At 39.6% G+C, this 15,407-nt stretch overlaps 1 protein-coding gene and 1 pseudogene across 3 annotated transcripts in view; one reads left to right on the forward strand and one right to left on the reverse strand.

The window, feature by feature from the left end:
• CXADR (CXADR cell adhesion molecule) overlaps positions 1-15,407 on the forward strand; it is a 54,308-nt gene that overhangs the window by 17,858 nt on the left and 21,043 nt on the right. For all 3 annotated transcript variants that reach the window (XM_045785455.2, XM_045785456.2, XM_045785454.2), the window contains exons 2-4: positions 4,192-4,358; positions 8,529-8,733; positions 14,693-14,848. In XM_045785455.2, coding sequence (XP_045641411.1) covers positions 4,192-4,358; positions 8,529-8,733; positions 14,693-14,848 — 528 coding nt within the window. The remainder of the gene's footprint in view (positions 1-4,191; positions 4,359-8,528; positions 8,734-14,692; positions 14,849-15,407) is intronic.
• On the reverse strand, positions 11,691-11,978 carry LOC123784238 (large ribosomal subunit protein eL43 pseudogene; annotated as a pseudogene).

The raw sequence follows: 15,407 nt of genomic DNA on the forward strand, positions 1-15,407 counted from the left end.
TGCTGAGCACTTATTAACTGGATTCTGCAAATACTTGCGGTTCATAATGTTCTACATATTTCATCATAGTGAATATAAGTTTAAATAAAGTTAGAAGATTTGTTATTTGATCTAGTTTTCAGGCCATGTTTGAGCCTGTAGGTAGTTTGCAGTTTAAATTCACTTAATTTGCTGCATAAAAAGAATTGGGCAGCACCTATTAGGAAAGAATCCCCAGAGACACTGCTTGGGACCTAGTGTCAGCCTTTTATCTCCTACAATTTGTGACTGTTGCGTACTTCAACACTTGAAAAACTATGCCTCTGGAAAGAGCCCCTTCAGTGTTGCTAGGAAACCCAATAACTGTTTTGTACAATCTTGAGATTTTAATTCATTCTAGTGCAACACATTGAAGAGCAGTTTAATGTTTTAAACATTTTTTTAGAAAGAAATGTTGAAAGCCATTTAAAAATGTTTAATTTTTTTTAGTAGCACACATATTAAGAAAATATCAGTATAAAGCAGAAATAGGCAATCACCTTTCTTAAAATCTCAGTTCCCAAAAAATAACTGCTCTTAACAGTTTGGGATATTATCTTTCCAGATCATTTTTATACATATGTAACTGTTTCATAAGATAGTGTTTTAAGATAAAAGTAATTTTTATGTGTCAAGCAAGAAAGAATGAAAGATACTGTAATGAAAACTGAGGTATATTTTATTCTCACGACTGCAGTAGAAGTAAGGAGAGCATGTTTAGGAGGATTTGAATATGTACACATTTATATTTTTATTGTCATTTAACTTTTTTGACTTTTATAAAATAAAAACTTGGAAAGCATGGAGGAACCAGAAAGTTTTAATGGTGTTTTTTTTTTTTTTCCAAAGAAAATTCATTTTCTTTTATATTCTGGCTTTGATAGTTTTGGGCTATGTCTTAATTCATTTTGGAATGGAATTTTCATTCTGGAGTGTACTCAGATTGTTCTTACCTTACTACATAAAGAAGTATCAATACCCAGACAAATTAAATGGAGGCAACAAATTGTAGTAGCTATGGAAAGGAGATCTTCAAGTTGCAGGAACAACTTCTGGTAGATGAATACTCTATTTCAACCTTATAAAACTGATCACATTTATAATCTAGTCACCAATTCTTTTCTAATATGCAGGGAACTACAACAGGAGATAGAGGTACCCACAAAAATTTTTAAACCCTTTTGGAGCTAATGATTTAAATCAGGACACGGAATTTTAAATTTTACTTAAAAATACAAGGTATTATGGGGAGAAGATAAGCTAATCAACATCTAGAACACATGACAAAACCTTGGCGCCTACCTAAGTCAACTTAACAATAAAGCTTATAAGGGGATAAAAAACCCAAGATAGTATATACTGAGTAAGTGCCAAATGGGTGATCAGAAAGTAAAGTACTGTGAATATTTGTAGGAAGACAGAAAGAAAAATCACTGTAGGCTAGAGAGGTAGAAGAATGCCTTAGTGAATGAGGTAGGAATTAGAACTGGGTTTATTAGAAATGATGGAAAGTATTTATTCAGAGGATTGAATATTAATTCAGGAGAAACACTTGAGATTATACACATAAATACCAAACCATAATTTTAAATAGAAATACGGACATGAAATGGAGATTGGAATAGTAATGAACATTTTTTAGGATATTAAATAGTCCATTTGGGCTGAATCAGTGGGTTTGGGTGTTATATCATCAGTCTTTGCTGTGTAGCAAACCAACCCAAACTCTAGAGGCTTAAAACAAAAAACTATGTGTTGCCTCGTGATCCTGTGGGTTGCCAGCTTAGGCCAGGCTGAGATGGGGAGTTCTGCAGGCAGCTGGTCTAGAACTGCTGGAGAGTCGAGGGTGGCCGCACGTCGAGCACTTGCAGCTTTTGAACACCTCCATTCTCTCCTGTGTGGTTTGGTCACTCGGGCAGGGGTCTGAGAGGGCGAGGATGAGAGCAGCAGGGTCTCTTGAGGTCTTGCCTCGGAACTCAGCAGCACTCAGACTATATTCTTTTGGTCAGAGTTAGGCCAGCCTCTGATTTAAGGGAGCAGAGAGTCTTGTGTCCAGTTTTGATCCGTATTTGAGAAGTACACTTAAATGTGATTAAAAGCTTATGATGGTGCTTGAATATAAACAGTTTGAATGTAACCTCTTTCATTCTCAATCTGTTGGCTTCAATGTAGTATTAACATTTTATTACAAGTGGCAGTTGATATGTATTAAGCTTCCTTGGGGATAATGGAAAGGATCGTAGGATGGCTAATAATTTAATTCTTCGTTTTGGTTTGGTCTGTTGGGATTTATTATTTGAAAAACAACATCAAAATCATCATTATGGGGAATTGCGGCTTGGATTTACTTACTCTCAATTTTGCTGTAAGATGTTAGTATTTTGGTGGCAGCAGGGGAAGGAAAGGGAGACAGGCAGGCCCTGTGTACTATAGTCTTAGTGCTTAGGGCCTCTTCCAGGTGAACATCCAGCCCTGCAAGTCAGTGTTGGGTGAGGGGGAGGACCAAGTGAATGACCGTTGGAGACTTTGGTTCGGCGTACATTGCTACTTGAAGTTCATATGTAAGAAAATGTTGGGTTATCTCAAGGAAAACAGATGTGACAAACTAGTGCTATGCAAACTTTCATAGTGTAAACACAAAAAATAAGTTTTGTGTGGTAGTTTATTTACATACTAAATTTACATTTTATGTCAAATTGTTGACTTTTTCCAACTTTGGTCTTATAAGACATAGGTAGTGAACAAACCTATTTTTATATGTGAATTGAGATGAACAAAATTGCTTTTCTTTTGAAAAACAAAATGTGAATGGATTATAAACTCAGTATTTTTTCTCTAATATATATCAGGAAACTACCATTTTGCTTGTAGTTTACTTTTACCTTTTTTTGCATGTAAATGATACTAGTTTTGTTATAGTAAACCATTAGCAACCAAGAGGAGACTTATTGTTTAGTTCTTACAAAGATACAGTGGGTTTAAACCATCTCTTTTTAACAGACTCAATCAGAAGAGTCTTGGAATTTTTGTTTGGGCCTCAGGACATCTTATTTTGGTTTTTATATGCTTTTCAAATATTGCCATTCAGTGTTAATTCTCTGTGATCGAAGTGGGAATTTTATAGAATACAAATTCCAGAATAAGTTATAGAATTTTAAGATGTCTTTTTAACAATAATATGATGGACTTTTTCAGAAGAGAAATGGGAAGGGATGAACAATAAGAAAAGTCTTAAGGATAATATTTAAGGTCAACTATTTGATGAATTCAAAAATACATAAATTGACAGCATTTCTTCTGTTCGAGTTGTCATCATATTTATTGCTTAGAAATATTTTTAAGGGGTGGCTGGGTGGCTCAGTTGGTTAAGCGTCTGACTCTTCAAAAAAAAAGAAAAGGCGTCTGGCTCTTGATTTTGTCTTGGAGTCCTGAGATTGAGGAGATCGAGCCCCACGTCAGGCATTGGGCATGGAGCCTGCTTAAAATTCTTTCTCTCCCTCTCCCCCTCCCCACAGCTCCCTCGCTCTCAAAAAAAAAAAAAAAAAGTATTTTTAAGCATTCAGTAAAAATTATAGAATCTAATTTAATAAATAGATATTTATTTAACATAAGCTCTATGCCCAGTGTAGGACTTGAACTCATGACTCTGAGATTAAGAGCACATGCTGTACAGACTGAGCCAGCCAGGCACCTCTAATTTAATAAAAATTTAGAATTAAAGAAAAGCCTTAGTAGAAAACCTGTCAAAATTTATCAGCATGTGCCCCAGCAGCAAGAGTTACCAGTGTGTCTGTGGCACTGGGGCGAGTAGGAATTAATGTAGCCCTGAGTTAGTACGATACAACTGACCTTTCGGAGACTGTAGCTAAGTTCACTTCTAAACATCTGCTTGGATGTAGAATACCCTCTACTAATAGAAACTTGTATCTCATGATGTTGGGAGTTTCGCAATGCTCTTAAAGGAAATTGTATCAGATGTGATGATGTTAATATTGGCATTCCATGTCTACAAAGGCACAAACTGAATACAGTTTGTGTATTCACTGGGGACCACTGAGTTTGAACCTCATCACTCTGGTCACAAATCGCATCCTGTTCTGAACAGCTGGGTGCGCTGAACGTGCTGACAGCCTAACAGCAGATGCTTAGACATGTGCATGTTTCTTTCTCCAGATTTCACCAGAAGTTTGAGTATCACTACTCCTGATCAGATGATTGAAAAGGCCAAAGGGGAAACTGCTTATTTGCCATGCAAATTTACCCTTAGTCCAGAAGACCAGGGACCACTGGACATCGAGTGGCTGCTATCACCAGCTGATAATCAGAAGGTGGATCAAGTGGTAAGTTTGCTAAGTGCTTGCTCACTTAGTAGATGTCCCTGGAACTTCTTAGGTGTCCATCACTATGCTGATCACACAGGCAGGGATGGGGAGGGGGGAGCTATGTAGAAAGCCCCACACTTCTCTGGCTTGTGGTCTGGGTGAGGAAGGCAGTCACTGTGATGGAAAGTGAGGACACATGTGTAGTGGAATGAAATGGATAAGTGGCCTGAGATTTCTTAGCAAAGGCTTTAAGGAAGAAGAGGAACTTAGGAACGTTCTGAAAATCGGGAGTTGGGAATGTGAGTCAGGGAGTGGTGGGAGGGGTATGTGGAGTAGGCATGATAGATAGCATGGTAGGAATATCCGTAATGGGTTAGGGGACAGCAAGTGAACTAGACTTTGTAGAGAATTAGAATTCAGCTTTTTGTTTTTTGTTTTATTTTTATTTTTTTTTTAAGTATTCAGTTTTTAACACAAGGATTCTGTTACTAGTATAAGGATCATCGAGTGTAATAGTATCATACAAGTACATATTACAACAGAGTCTGTTTTCTGTATTCTTCAAGTTAAATATCCTGAATATGAATTTCTTAAAAAGCAAAATAAAATCTTCATAGCAAAACAATTTATAAAATATTTAATCTAAAAAATGAAATAGCAAGATACTGTTAAAGAAATTTTTCTAATTATAAAGTATTAAGAGTCTAATGTTGAAAACGTGGAAAGCCAAAAGTGGCATAAAGGAGAATTTCCTACTAATCTCATCTCCAAACATATATATTACACTTTGTCTTTTATTAGTACTAAAATATTTCACTTAACTTAGAATATTTCATGATAGTTTGACACATTTAGTTCTAAAAAATAACAAATTATATTAGATCAGAGAGAGAAAAACAAGTCCAGATATTCATAGGAATATGGTAATACATGCATTTGGAAGAGAAAATTTATTTTTATTTATGGTCCATAGAAAAGAGGAGGTTATTAAGCCATTTACTGACTGAAACAGTGCAGTTAGGTAAAAACTGTTTCTGGCAAATTCAGGCAGTTTACCCATGACGTATTTGTGAAGGAAAAAATTATTGTCTTTCTCCCAAGTTGTGAATGAGTAGGGCCACCCCCTCCAAAGACTTACCTCTACCCCGATTCTGTTACTGGAAGGAACTTCCTTCTGTCTTCCCTAAGCAAAACAGAGCCTGACTCATTCTGTCTACTCAGCCCAGATACGCTGCCTCCCTGCTTGCTCTTCTTTCCCCGTGCTGTCTTCCATGGCAGCGCCAGCACCCCGAACATAGGCTTCTACCTGAAGTTCTGCATACTCCTCACACCCTGGCAGTGCCGGGGCCATTTCCCCTTAGAGCCCATGACCACTCCCGTGCTTCAGATGAATGGATGGAGAGCATGGGTCTGAAATGCTTCTGGCTTGGGACTCGCGAGAGAAGCCCTCTGAAAAGGTACATCTAGAGACCAAGAAGCAGACAATGCCCCATAGCCTGGCGTGTCTGTTCATGGAAGGAGGACCCCAAAGTCTTCTGTGCTGAGTGGGAGGCACAGCTTTATTGCCTACAGGACTTACGAGACAAGTATGAAACTAGGTTTTAATGTCCATTTCTGATTTAAAACCTGCCTTCTGACCTAAAATACAGTAAAATGAAACCAAGAAGAAAGGTAAAAGGGATAGGGAAAGATTGATGAAGAAGAGGATGCTTACCTAGAATTTCAGCTACAGTATCTGTTAGCTGAGCCGTTACTTTAATTTAGTTACACCAGTAGTCATTGTAGCAGGGGACAGGGCTGGAGAAGTTAACCATCCTTGTTCCCTATGTGATCTCTTTAGTCAGCAAACAGTTACCATGTGCTATGCACTTGTTGTGTGCGGGGCAGTGTTTTATAGATTTTAATTGTATATAGTTATTTAAGCCTTAAAACACCCTAAAATGAGAATTTTTATGCATGTGAAGAGGAAATGGAGGCCCAGGGTCACACAGCTAGCAACAGATGCAGTTGGAGTTTGAACTCGGGTCTCTCTCGCTCCCCTACTGCACTTTATGATCCCTTGCTCGATCCCAGGCTGCCTCCCATGTTTCATAAGCCTCTGTCCTCGTGTAAAATAGGAAAAAGACACCTACCTCTCAGGGTTGTGATGAGAATTCACTGAAATACTGTTTGCATAAGGATTTTATAAGCTTAAAAGCCCTGTAAAAATTAATAAAGTCAGTACCAAGTCAATAAACATACCAAGTCATATGGATCTGGTTTGCATCTTAGCTGTGGGACTTTGCAAAAGTTGATCTGTGAGAGCCACTGCTCTCCTCAGCTTCAGGGTTAAAGGTTGTTGAAGAGGAAGCAGAATTGCCTGGTCAATGTTAGTTCTTCTTTGCGTGACCACCATTTGTAGTATTGTTTTCCTGGGAAAATACAAAGAGAGTTTACAAAACAGCTAACAGTGAGGACACATCTTGTCAGACTCTCCTTAAAAAACTGCTAAGGTGTGTTTATAGCATACGGTAGATTGAACAAGGAGTCAGTTCACTGCAGAGGAAGGCAGGACAGCCTCATTTGAGTCAGCTGTGGACCTTTCGGCTGCTTCTTTTATTTACTTAACAAACTGGTATTGAGTGCAGACATTTAATATATAAATTTAAAAATCTGGTGGACAAGAAGTGGGGTTAGCATGGCAGGGGAAGTGATGATACCAAAAAGAACCCCAAGTCCTGTCATCAAGAAATTCCTGCAGAGGACACTGCTTTCTGATTATACTGCCCATAATTAACATCTCAGGTAAAAATCACTTGCAGGATATAGACTGTAGTCACGTTCTCTGATTATTACTTGAGTTTGCTGCCACTGCTTTCTTTGAACCTTAGGTCTCAGATGACCGGAATGAAGGATTTTCATTAACAAATGTGAAAAAATTATAAAGTATGTTACTTTTGGTGATAGAGATGACTATTGTATTTCTCTTCCAAGCCAAGTTTAACACAGAATTTATTTTCCCTCTGAATCTAGCCTTTAGTTATTTCCATTGAAGCTTGTAACAGTGGCTCAGAAAACTCAGTGGAATTAGGAAGGGGTCTTTGCTCTTAGTCTCAGAAGACTAGTTGAAAGGTCTTATTAACCCGGGCACATACATCTCAGGTTTATTTTACGACTTTGTACTAAGACAAAAAATGTTGTCTTTGTTGTTGTTGTTAGATTCCACAGGTAGATTATCACAAGCCTTTTTTGAGGAGTAGGGGTGGCGGTATTTACCTGATTCTATACATTTGACTGACACACTGCAAACTCTGAGACAGCCGAAGAAGAGGAGTATTTGGAGTCCACTCATCTGTGTCCTTGTCCAGTCTAACTCAGTCCCTCTCTTTTGTAGGGCTCTATTGCTTATGTGGGGTCTTGGCTTTCCTATTTATTTATTACATTTTTATTGTGAACTTGTTTTTATTGGGCTATGAGGGATGGGTTGGGAAATGTCATGTGCGTTATGCCCTACCGGGTAAATGTCCATTCTAATCTTCCTGGGATAACTTCTGGAGCTTTTTCTTTTTCTTGGAGCTGCTGGTGTTGCTGCCAGCAGCCTCGTCAGGTTCACTGGTGAGTGGCTCCTGGTTTTCCATTCAGAATGAAAGTGTGTGACCATATTCCAGGATCCCATTGATCTCTTTCTTTTCTTTTCTTTTTTTAAGATTTTATTTATTATTTTTTAAATTATTTTTTTGAGAGACAGTGCGTGGGTTGAGTGACAGAGGTGGGGGAGGGGGAATCTCAAGCAGGACGGAGGGAAAGGAAGAAGCAGGCTTCCCACCGAGCAGAGAGCCTGATGCAGTGCTCAGTCCCAGGACTCTGGAATCATGACCTGAGCCGAAGACAGACCCTTAACTGACTGAGCCACCCAGGTGCACCACCCCTCCCAAGATTTTCTTTATCTTTACACCCAACATGGGGTTCAAACTTACAACCCCAAGATCAAGAGTCCTATGCTCTACTGACTTGAGCCAGCCAGGCACCCTGTGATGTCCTGTTTTCTTAATCTGTGATTTGAATAATTGTAGGTTTCCTGATAATACTGTGTTTTTATTCTTTTTTTGGATCCTACAGAAAGTACCATGGTGTAACCAGAGCTCCTTTAATGAGACAGAGGGTTTGCTTATTTGTTTTTTTCCCTGTCTTATTTTGGTTGTCTTTCAGATTATTTTATATTCTGGAGACAAAATTTATGATGACTACTATCAAGATCTGAAAGGACGAGTACATTTTACAAGTAGTGATCTCAAATCTGGTGATGCATCAATAAATGTAACAAATTTACGTTTGTCGGATATTGGCACATACCAGTGCAAAGTGAAAAAAGCTCCTGGTGTTGGAAATAAGAAGATTCAGCTGACAGTTCTTGGTAAATTGTTTGTATTAATGTTACTTATTACCAGAGTAATAACAACAGGGTTCTGTAGTAGCAGCATTTGAAGTAATTCTAATGTCCTCAGATAACATAAAACATAAAACTAGCACACTTTCTTGGATTAAAAATATAAGAAGTGACTGACTTCTCTGTGAAATTCATAAAAGAGTTTAAAGGCAAATGAAAGAGTTTTGTTATATGAAAAAAGAGCCCTAAGCCAGGCATTAGGAGATCTAGGTTTTTTGGTATTATTCTCCGGTTTGCCTTGTGAATGAAATAGAATCTCTTCATTTCCTGGGTGGGCCTCGGCCTACCTTTTTGAAACATAAAAAGATTTAATTATCCTTAAATCTGTGTCCTACCCCATTCAGTTCGAAGTGTTTGTTATGGGCACTTTAAGTTTTTTTCCAACTACATAACTTTAATAAATGAGATTTCTATGATGACTAATGGAGTATTTAGAACAGAGAAGATGTAATATAGTAGATTCTTAAGGGGATAAGGCTACTAGACATCAGATAATCATTTAACCTACCTGAGCATCACTGTTTTTCATCCTTAAAGTAAAGGGATTAGACAGATAATCATTAGGATGTCTTGTTGCTCTCTGACAGTTAAGAAGGAGATCAGTAGACTGTCTGTGGTTGTGCACAAGCACTCTTGACTCCTTCAAACTGAGAAACTGAAAGGTTATTGTTCATAAATATATTTCTGAAATCTTACCATGGTAGACTTTACCCAGAAGTACGCTGGCTGCCATGTAGAAAAACACAATTGTCTAGCTATGTTTTATGACAGGAAATTCCCGTTTTGTGACGTAAGGTGTCCTGTTTTGGGTTACACTTGGAGACCCACTCTGTGTAGGAAATTTGGATTGCTAGAACTGCCTGGTATACCCCTGGAAATAACTAATCAAGGCAGTTCTCTCCCCACATGAACTCTACCTCATTCCTTTTGTTGTAGAGAACTGATTGTTGGGGGGGGGGATGGAAAAAGTTACAGGTGTTGGATTCCAGATTCATTTAAAACATCACTCTTTTCTAAAGGATGAATATCAGAGCAGGTAGAGACTAGGAGCAAGAACATGGATTTTTGTGCACTCCAGTGGCAACCTCAGGGGTTGTCTTGGTTGGTAAGACTGCCTTCCACTGGCAGCATTGTTGAGTGCGCACACAAGGGAGTCCTGGTAAAAGGCACTTCATCCTAAATGGCCCTAGTTCAAAATGTTTCCTATGGTATAAAAGCCGGTGAACCTGAACAGGGGACCAGAGAGGGAATATGGTAACGTTGGGAATTCCAGCTTTCTATGTCTACGTTTAGTAAACATGGAGTTACCTTTGTTTTTCGTAATTGTGAGAGCAGATAAAACTTTAATAGCTTGTCTGAACTCTTATCCCAGGCTCAGGCATACCTGGGATTATAACTCTCATTGTGTATCTTCTTTTAACACACTCTCCAGGAAGCACTGAGTTAAGATAGAGATGGAATTTTAACTGGTCCATAATGTACCAGACTATACCTGTTATCAGAATTATTTGTTGTGGGCCCTTAGGTACACTAGGAAGAATGCAGTTGGCACACATTTCCAGAAATGGTGTGAACAAGCACAAAATGTGTGGGCATGTACATGTTCCCAGGGGACCAGGTCCTGACCAAAGGGATCACTACAGCACAAGGCAGCTCATATCCCAGAAGGAACCTGAGTCTGTAATAATGGTTGGCACATAATGTGGCTAAGCACACTCATGACAGCAGCCGTGACTGGCATGCAGGAGAAATGTCCCGTTTTCATTAAACCTCACAACCCAGCATCTCATACCTCGGGATGGATAAGTGAGAAGCACTGACACGTAACTCCTTTTGTTACCTCTGTAAGGGATCACCTTTGCCTCATAAGCTGTGAATCCAGACCAGGGAGGGAGGAGGGGTTAAGTGGAGGGTAAGAGGAGAAAGGGAAGTGATTGCTGAGGGGCAGCGGGGATGAGTAATAACACTTTGATTTGAGAGGCCATGTCAGAGCTGGAGGAGAATTTCCTGTAGTGCTCTTTTCCATGTTTTCAGATGAGTCATGGCTGCTGCTGGGAGAAACTACCAGAATTTTCTCTTGAAAGTGACTGTTGGAAGGAAGCTTCTCTGTTAGCTTTACCTGAAAAATCTGCTTGGATAGTCCAGAGGAAAGATAAAATGAAGTGCCCTCTAGGGACCAGACTGAGTGTTGTTCCAGTGGAGCTCAGTTCCCTTGGAGGCCCTGCCTAATACCTTCATTCGCTTATGGGATATCTGGAGGAGATGCCACCATGGTGTTCACAGTAACGACGTTTATTCAGTGAACCCTGTGTGCTGTGTGGACATGAACTGGGATTACTGTTGGTTGTCTGGGTGTGAGGGGTGAAGTGTTACTATAGCTTGCCCCATTGCTGGAGCCTGCCCTTCTCTTTCAGATTTGCCAAAAGTTCATGTGGACGCAGCTCAAAAACAAAGGGAATTGATTGAGCACATCACTAGCACCTTCTGCCCCTGGACTTCTGAAAGGGCATATTATCGAGACTTTTTGATATAAACAGACTGGGTTGTCTTGAAGAGTAGAACAGCAGTTAATCGTTTCCTGGTTGTATACAGCGCAATCGCACGTGGGTAGCTTGGTGAACACTGGCCCTGAGGGAATTGTTAAGCTGTTGGTAAAGGGCAGGGCATTTTTTTTTCCATTTTTTATTTTGAAATAGTTTCAAAATAAAAAAGTTTCCCTATTAGAACATGACTATTTTCCTCTCCATAAGTAAAAAAAAAAAAAAAAAATCTATCTATCTGTCTGTCTATCTATCTATCTTGGGACCCACTTTGAGACTATGCAAATATCTTCTCAAACTTTTGCCCATTGATTTCTTTGCATGATTTCGCCTGGAGTCAGGGTATTTTTTTGTTGCTCCATAACTTAACCCATTTATTACAGGCTAGCAGTGTTTCAAATGGTGGAGGCTTCTACTGGCTTTCAGTTCTTTGAGTCTTCCGATGGCCAACTTTACTGTGATGGTCCAGGCACCCTTGGCTACCAATTTCATGCAGGAGCCACAATGCCAGATCCCCACAGCTCATCTTTTCATCTTGGTTTTGCCACAGAAGGAACAGGTGTACTTGGCATGCTGGCTTCTTTCAGGCTTCTTCACCATTTTCCTGAGGGAGGCACCATGACAGTTCCCATACTTAGCAACGATTCCGACCTTCTTGATGCATTTAGCCATGTCTCCCCAAACTAGGTCTGAGCCTAGAGAGCAGGGTATTTTCAACCAAGCAAAAATAGCATTCCTAGATGGATGATGTGATGATAAAGGTATATTCTGTCTCATAGAGGAATTCAGAGTGTTTCTCCCATAGACTGATAGAGGCCATTAGCGTGGAGGGGTGATGATGGAGTCTGTGTATGGAGTACAGCATTACTACACTGGCGGGATGCTGTCCAAGTATAAGTTGATGGACATCCACCTTGTCTTGAGAAGGACTGACCGTGCTAATGATCATGGAAGCAAGTGTTTTGAGGACAATGACCGGGTATCCTGGAACCCCAGGCCAAAGAAACATTAGAAGACAAGACTTTCATCTGTCTTCTTTTATAGTTTATATCTTTCTTTCAATTTAGGCAAGTGCCATGAATTAAGAGTTATCTTCCCTGTGGGTATAATGGTTGGGGTTGGCATGGGAGAGACTTGCACTTTCTCCTCCCATTGGAAGGCAAGTGGGCCCCTCCAGAGTGACACCCAGAAGCCAGTGTTGGTAACATCTTGTTCTCTTGTAAATGGCGTGTGTATCTTAAGCTTGGGGGGGGGCTTGAATTTCCTCAGGAACCACTTTAAATAACTGTCCATTATTGGATATGTTTGGCTTATGGGCAAGGGATATTTTTAAGAAAAGATGATGGTTAGGGTTAGGACACTGTATTACCAATAGATTTTTGATGTATAAAGCATTGCTTTAATATCTCACAATATCTCCTAATTTATGTAATGAAGGATTTATTTGGTAGTTTGAAGAAATGGAGAATAAAGCTCATTTCGTTGAAGATTCACAGGATGAAATACTTTGCAAAACCAATTTAAAAGTTTTTAATAGCTGTAGTCCCCAGGGCAACTGATCAATCTGAAAAAGAAACACATTTGCTTAGGAGAATCATCAGTGCAATAAAATGCATGTGTTCATCCTCTTTAAAAGGTACAGGCAGTAAGGGAGTGGAGAAATAAGATCAAATTTAAATATTATCAAGAAATGTGTGAAGAAGTGAGATCATGATTGACAACCTTTGTTAAAGATGCTCCCCAGTAATTCTCTTGGTCAACCTAGGAAAACAGTTTGAACGACTCTTACTGAGTTAAACATGCACTTACCAAATAGGATCCAGGAATTACCAAGAGAAAGGAAAACATGTATCAGTATTTACATGGTGTTGAAGCAGCATTTGTAGTAGCACAAAACTGTAAAGTCCATTAACATTCTCGCAGCAGTGAAAGAATAAAAGCCCATCCAGGACTGAAAGAATAAAAATTAGCTCAGAGTAAAAAAGAAGAAAGCAGTTCTGCTATTTATCAGACTGGGAAGACATGTGGTAACAACCAGCTGTTCGTAGGGAGCACTGTTCCTCCCAGGGTCGTGGAGCAGGAGTAAACTAGAGACGACTGTTGCTTCCCCAGTGATGACCCCATTTTGCACTACTCATCTTTTCTTGCGGTACTCCGTTGCTGAATGGCCCTCATCTCCAGTTTAATCCCTGCTTCTCCTAATCCTGCCTCAGAAACAGCATCTGATGTAGAACGGGGCCCACGCTGCTCTTTGACTATACTCAGAATCCTTCAGAATCCCTCCTCTGATGGTGACAGACTACACACCTGTTCCTGTTGAGTTTAGCTGATTTTTAACACTAGCCCCGAAACTGGAAACCGTGTTCATCAGTGGATGAACGGCTGAGCAAATTTATGTTCTCGTCCCTCGATAGGATGCAGCTCAGCATTATACAGTGAGCTGCTGATCTATTCAACTGCATGGACCAGTCTCAGAAGCCTTACAGTGAATAAAAGGAGCAAGACCAGAAAAAAAAAAGTAAATGGGTATTATTCCATTTATATGACTCTAGAAGCAGCAGAACAAATCTATAGTGTGATAGAAATTTGATCAGTGGCTGCCTGGGACAAGGGTTATGGCATCAGATCTCAACGTGAGGGAAATTGCTTGGGAGAGGATGGGAGCCATGCTTAACACATTTGTTAAAAGTGATCATCCCACAAGATTCAGTTGTGTTGATTTTATTATATGCACATTGTGCCTTTATAAAGTTCAGCAGAAGAGTATGAAATGCCAATTCCAGTATTTGGAGTGGGTTACAAGGAATGGGCTTAGCAGCTGCTCTGAACAGTTACCCAGAGAGACCTGGAGTATAACCTCAGGTTTACCTTTTTATAACACTGCTTCCTGGATGATTTGGGGTAATGTACATGCAGAGTGTTAATTGGTCCTGTTATCAGCATTATTTATTATAAATCCCTCCGAATGGTGAGATAGCAGCGCTCAGAGGGATAGGACACGGCACAGACTCCCAGAGCGCTACCTCCATGTCAAGCACTGAGTAGAACAATAGGTAAGGATTGGAGGGAGGTGGAAACTTCCTAGAGTCTGAAGGGAGCCCCACCTGCACCATCCTTTCTTTTTTCAGATGTGCCCCTTGGAATGAAGGAGCACAGACCCCCCCCCCCCCCCGCCCGAGATGCCCAAGCTCATTCATGCCTGCTTTGTGTTGCATAAAGCTGAGTAAACTGGTGCTGGTAACTTACTATAGTCTTTCAGTCTTGTCACCTCTGCACTCAGGACCACAGGATAATGAGTCAGTGGTTATGCAACATACTGTGTGTTTAATCCTTGCAAACATAAATTCTGTTCTCTTGTATAAAGTTACAACTTATTCTTTTCTCAGTTAAGCCTTCAGGTATAAGATGTTACGTTGATGGATCAGAAGAAATTGGAAATGACTTTAAACTAAAATGTGAACCTAAAGAAGGTTCACTTCCGTTAAATTATGAATGGCAGAAATTGTCCAACTCACAGAAACTGCCCACCTCATGGTTACCAGGTACTGGTGATATTACAATTTGAACTATATGCCATTGGTTTGGACTTAGTTCTAGTAGTGGGGGAGGGGGGTGTATGGTATATATATTTTGAAATGCCCAGATACCTTCTCTTTTCTGTACAAACAAGATTCCATGAGAATTAGTCAATGTTTTACAATAACAACTTAGCGTCCTGTCGTGTTAATGAAAATATTTTTATAATCTCACTGCTTAGGGTATAATAGTTTCTTTGTTGTATATTTTTTAATTGATAGTAATACTGGTGGAAAATATTCATGATCATAATGTAGATAATGGCCTAGTTATAATAAAAGTAGGATCTTGAATGTCTTGCCTAGATTCATGTTGAAGTAGGATTTTTCTCCACCTCTTTCTTTTTTCAAACTAAGAGGCCAAACTTATATAACCCTTTCTGACTTTATGTTTCTTCCATCTGAGGGGATAAAATAGGTTTTGAAATCTTCCTGCTGCACCAAAGAGCCTTTGTGGGATGGAATTTTTTTGTTTTTTCAAGTAATCTCGATGCCCAGTGTGGGGCTCAGACTCCTCACACCCTGA

The sequence above is a fragment of the Ursus americanus genome, chromosome 4 (assembly GCF_024610735.1).
Source record: "Ursus americanus isolate L20-20 chromosome 4, mUrsAme1.1.p, whole genome shotgun sequence".
NCBI lineage: Eukaryota > Metazoa > Chordata > Mammalia > Carnivora > Ursidae > Ursus > Ursus americanus.